Genomic DNA, 4409 nt, shown 5'->3' on the forward strand with positions numbered 1-4409 from the left:
GGGGGAGTAGTTTTCGAAGCATAAGGAAGCAGCTTCCTTCATATGGACATATATTGGTCATGGTGTATGGTTGGGTCTGATTGAGCAATTGCAGAGTTATCAATCACTCAAATTGAGAAAGAAAATCCCTACAATTTTGAGTGCCACTCATAGCCAATTGATGTAAGCTTGAAGCTAAGCTAGGCAAATCCATCTGAAGAAATTCAGTTGCTCTTAACTCTGTTATTTTTTTGAAAAAGTGGTTGAAACAACTTACGAGCCTTACGTAACTTTCCTTTACCATATTCTCTCTCCCCCTTTATTTCTAGGGGGTGGGCCCCTCCTCCCCTCTAATCACAATCACAGTTTGCCTTCTGGTTATTTATGTAAAACTTAACGTAAGTTTTAGTAGATGTAGCATTGCTCTTCTTCTAGGATCATCTGATTGTGGTTTCGCTCATGCGGTTTTCCTAGGAGATTTATTCGATTTGTACTGTTTTCTATAAGGAAAAAGTTAGTGGTCAACCGACCGATCTTTCCTCTCACATCCATCACGTTCTACGCTTGAGACACGTCTGGAAGGGCCAGCGCACCGCTTCTCTCCTTCATCCCTATCTCTAGTGAAATGGCCGCATATTTTTATCTCTCGTGTCCATGCGTTGAATCTCATTTGACCATGCAGAGCGCTCTGTACTGCAGTTCTTGCAACTGGGCACCTGTTTCGAAAAGGCATACTGCAACAAATGGGGTGATGCAGAGACCATGGGGTGCTCTCCCCGTTGCAGTCGTCGGCGTTCTTGCAAGTTTTCGCAACAACAATCTTGTTGCAGGAATACATAGAAGAAGTTAGAGATGTTGGGTCCTATTGCAATGGAGGTTTTGCAACAAGAGTCTTGTTACAAAAAATAAAAGAAAGTGTTTTGCATCAAGGGTCTTGTTGCTGAAAAATAGAGAAGAAAAAGTTTTGCTGCGGTAAATTAAAGAAGAGAATATTTTGCAACAAAGGTCTTGTTGCAGAAAATTGGAGAAGAGATTTTTGTAACATGACTCTTGTTGCAGAAAGTTAAAGAATAAGAGGTTTCACAACAAGAGCATTTTTGTAGAAAATAAAAGAAGAAGAACGAACGACTCGCATTGTACAATCGGACGGCTCGCGAGGCGGCTGATCTTTTTAAAAGATCCGTCGGCCGAAGCGTAGCACTGCCCTATTTTCTATAAATTCCAGCATGTAATCCCAGAACTTTGATGGAATTAATAACCTTAATAACAAGACAAAACAAAAAGAACAGAAAACCATAAGGAAGCAGCTTCCTTCATATGGACATATACTGGTCATGGTGTATGGTTGGGCCTGATTGAGCAATTGCGGAGTTATCAATCACTCAAATTGAGAAAGAAAATCCCTACAATTCTGAGTGCCACTCATAGCCAATTGATGTAAGCTTGAAGCTGAGCTAGGCAAATCCATCTGAAGCAATTCAGTTGCTCTTAACTCTGTTATTTTTTTCCAAAAAGTGGTTGAAACAACTTACGGAGCCTGACGTAACTTTCCTTTACCATATTCTCTCTCCCCCTTTATTTCTAGGGGGTGGGCCCCTCCTCCCTTCTAATCCTAATCACAGTTTGCCTTCTGGTTATTCACGTAAAATTTAATGTAAGTTTTAATAGATGTAGCATTGCTCTTCTTCTAGGATCATCTGATTGTGGTTCCGCTCACGCGGCTTTTTTGGGAGATTTATTCGATTTGTACTGTTTTCTATAAGGAAAAAGCTAGTAGTCAACCGACTGATCTTTCCTCTCACATCCATCACGTTCTACGCTTGAGACACGTCTTGATGGGCCAGCGCACCGCCTTCATCCCTATCTCTAATGAAATGGCCACATATTTTTATCTTTCGTGTCCATGCATTGAATCTCATTTGAGCATGCAGAGCACCTGTTTCGAAAAGGCATACTGCAACAAATGGGGTGATGCAGAGACCACGGGGTGCTCTCCCCGTTGCAGTCGTCGGCGTTCTTGCAAGTTTTCGCAACAACAATCTTGTTGCAGGAATACATAGAAGAAGCTAGAGATGTTGGGTCCTATTGCAATGAAGATTTTGCAAGAAGAGTCTTGTTACAGAAACATAAGAGAAAGTGTTTTGCATCAAGGGTCTTATTGCAGAAAAATAGAGAAGAAAAAGTTTTGCCGCGGTAAATTAAAGAAAATAATATTTTGCAACAAAGGTCTTGTTGTAGAAAATTAAAGAAGAGATTTTTGTAGCATGACTCTTGTTGCAGAAAGTTAAAAAATAAGAGGTTTTACAATAAGAGTATTTTTGCAGAAAATTAAAGAAGAAGAACAAACGACCCGCATTGTACAATCGGACGGCTCGCGAGGCGGCAGATCTTTTTAAAAGATCCGTCGGCCGAAGCGTAGCACTGCCCTTTCTATAAATTCCAGCATGTAATCCCTAGAACTTTGACGGAATTAATAATCTTAATAACAAGACAAAACAAAAAGAACAGAAAACCATTGCCAGCCGTCTATAGTTTACCCATGTACACTGCACTCGGCAGCTCTAGCTAGCTCACGGGGCCAGCCACTCAGGCCACCGGCGCCGCCCCATCCTCCTGCATCCTCACCGCCGACCTGCAGACCGGGCACGTGGAGCTCAGTCGGAGCCACGCATCGATGCATCCGACGTGGAACGCATGGCTGCACGCCGGGAGCAGCCTCCCCAGCTCGCCGTCCTCCATCTCCCCGAGGCACACGGCGCAATGCTCGGCGGCGGCGGCGGCCGCCACCTTGGCAGACGAAGACTCCCACACGAGCACCGGCAGCGCGCCCAGCTCCTTGGCGCCCAGCCCCGCTGGCTCCGGCGCGCACGCGGCGTCGACGGTGATCACCTCGAGCTCGTAGCCGTCCGGCGGCCGCTGCAGCGCCAGCGCCAGCGCGTGAGGGTTGCTCAATGCGGCGGCGGTGGTGGCACGACGCTGCAGGAAGCACCGGGCGTAGAGGTGGAGCGCGGCGACGAAGGCGATCGCCGCCGAGAGCGCGGTCACCGCGGCCAGGAGGACGTTGGTGTTGTATGGAGGCGCAAACGGCGACATGGCTGGATGCTGGTGCGCACGGTGCAGTGTGCAATCATGCATATGGCAGTCCGGTGACCAGCGACTGAACCATATGTATATATATCTGAAGGCAGCGGGTAACGAGCGTCTCGGTTTCTTCTCACAAGTTGCAGATTTTGTTATCTTTAACGAACTCGTGTCTGCGCTGCGTTTCAATGCCAGCATACCCCACATGTCATGGACGTGCCATCGACGTCAAATGCCGCCTTTTGCTCGCCGCATAAACTATGGCTTGCCTACATACCTTTCTGCACAAAAACTATTGGCAACTTGTGGCGACCGGCCAGCCAAGCATACGTCCGTCCGGCCCCTACAGCCTTCGTAGATGCCGCATGAAATCGTGGGAGGTTTTGGCACACTGCTGCGCCCCGTGCCACCGAGTTTCTGGAGCAAGAGACTGAAACGTCTCGTGTCCTCACATGGATACGGGAACAGCACAGCACAGGAGGTCCACAGCTCGGTGGGCAGGTCTCATGATGGCCCGAGAGTCCAAGTGAGCAGTGATCCTGCATTTCCTTCACTGACATCAGCCACAGGGAAACCAAGGGAGGACAAGGAACAATCCTTTGACTTGTTACTTTCAAGATGAACCTGCATTTTTCTTATCATTACCAGCAGTAACATCTTCTGGTACAGTATCTTTTTACAGTTCCTTATTAGCGGTATTATATGTTTTTTTTACAGTGACCAATAGGTGTTTTCGGTCGAATAGTTTACACCGGAGGGGTTAGTTTTACTTTCAGGCCGTCCGGACAGGAGAGATGAATAGCTGGTTACTGTATTGAGTTAACTGTATGTATATACTGCCTGTATGGTTGTATCTAGAACAGCCAATCCGGAACTTGCTGTTGTGCTGAGCCTACCTGTATCTCAGATTCTCAATCCATGAGCTTGTACCTCTTCTCCTCGACACCGGTGACGCCCATTTGTATCTCGATTATGGTATGGAGTGGCATCTAAGGTACATTAGAAATGTGTTCAATTGGTTTAGCAATGCTTTTGCCAGTTTTCAAATACAGCGTTGATGCAACAAGAGAAGATCAAAATGCCATGTTACCTCCATGTCTGGAACTTCCCTCAAAGGCCTGTCGGCAAAATACGAGTACAATGCTCGCAACACGGCCTATAAATAAGACAGACATTTTAAGATCAGCGCTTCTGCACAAGAGAGTTTCATCAACGGTAGCAATTTACCTGGTGGGATATAACGACCACTGGTGCTCGCTGGCGTTCGAGCTCGATGATAACAGGCTCCAACCTGAGGATTGTTACCAGTGTAGCACGTTGGTTAGGATGGAGGTAATAACAGAACTGAT

General features: G+C 46.5%; 2 protein-coding genes across 2 annotated transcripts in view; both read right to left on the minus strand.

Moving 5' to 3' along the window:
• Positions 1 to 2334: 2334 nt before the first annotated feature.
• LOC119366073 (probable E3 ubiquitin-protein ligase ATL45) lies at positions 2335 to 3518 on the minus strand. Its single transcript, XM_037631739.1, has one exon. The coding sequence runs from the start codon at positions 3265 to 3267 to the stop codon at positions 2566 to 2568; it is 702 nt and encodes a 233-aa protein (XP_037487636.1). The 5' UTR covers positions 3268 to 3518; the 3' UTR covers positions 2335 to 2565.
• A 161-nt stretch (positions 3519 to 3679) lies between these two features.
• LOC119366063 (6-phosphofructo-2-kinase/fructose-2,6-bisphosphatase-like) overlaps positions 3680 to 4409 on the minus strand; it is a 10171-nt gene continuing 9441 nt past the window's right edge. The window contains exons 21-23 of the mRNA XM_037631730.1: positions 4288 to 4351; positions 4151 to 4216; positions 3680 to 4049 (exon numbers count right to left, since the gene is read on the minus strand). Coding sequence (XP_037487627.1) covers positions 3972 to 4049; positions 4151 to 4216; positions 4288 to 4351 — 208 coding nt within the window. The 3' untranslated portion in view covers positions 3680 to 3971. The remainder of the gene's footprint in view (positions 4050 to 4150; positions 4217 to 4287; positions 4352 to 4409) is intronic.

The sequence above is a fragment of the Triticum dicoccoides genome, chromosome 1A (assembly GCF_002162155.2).
Source record: "Triticum dicoccoides isolate Atlit2015 ecotype Zavitan chromosome 1A, WEW_v2.0, whole genome shotgun sequence".
Lineage (NCBI taxonomy): Eukaryota > Viridiplantae > Streptophyta > Magnoliopsida > Poales > Poaceae > Triticum > Triticum dicoccoides.

Coding starts and splice junctions, on each gene's coding strand:
- LOC119366073 (XM_037631739.1), bottom strand. CDS start 3,267: ATGTGGGGTATGCTGGCATTGAAACGCAGCGCAGACACGAGTTCGTTA.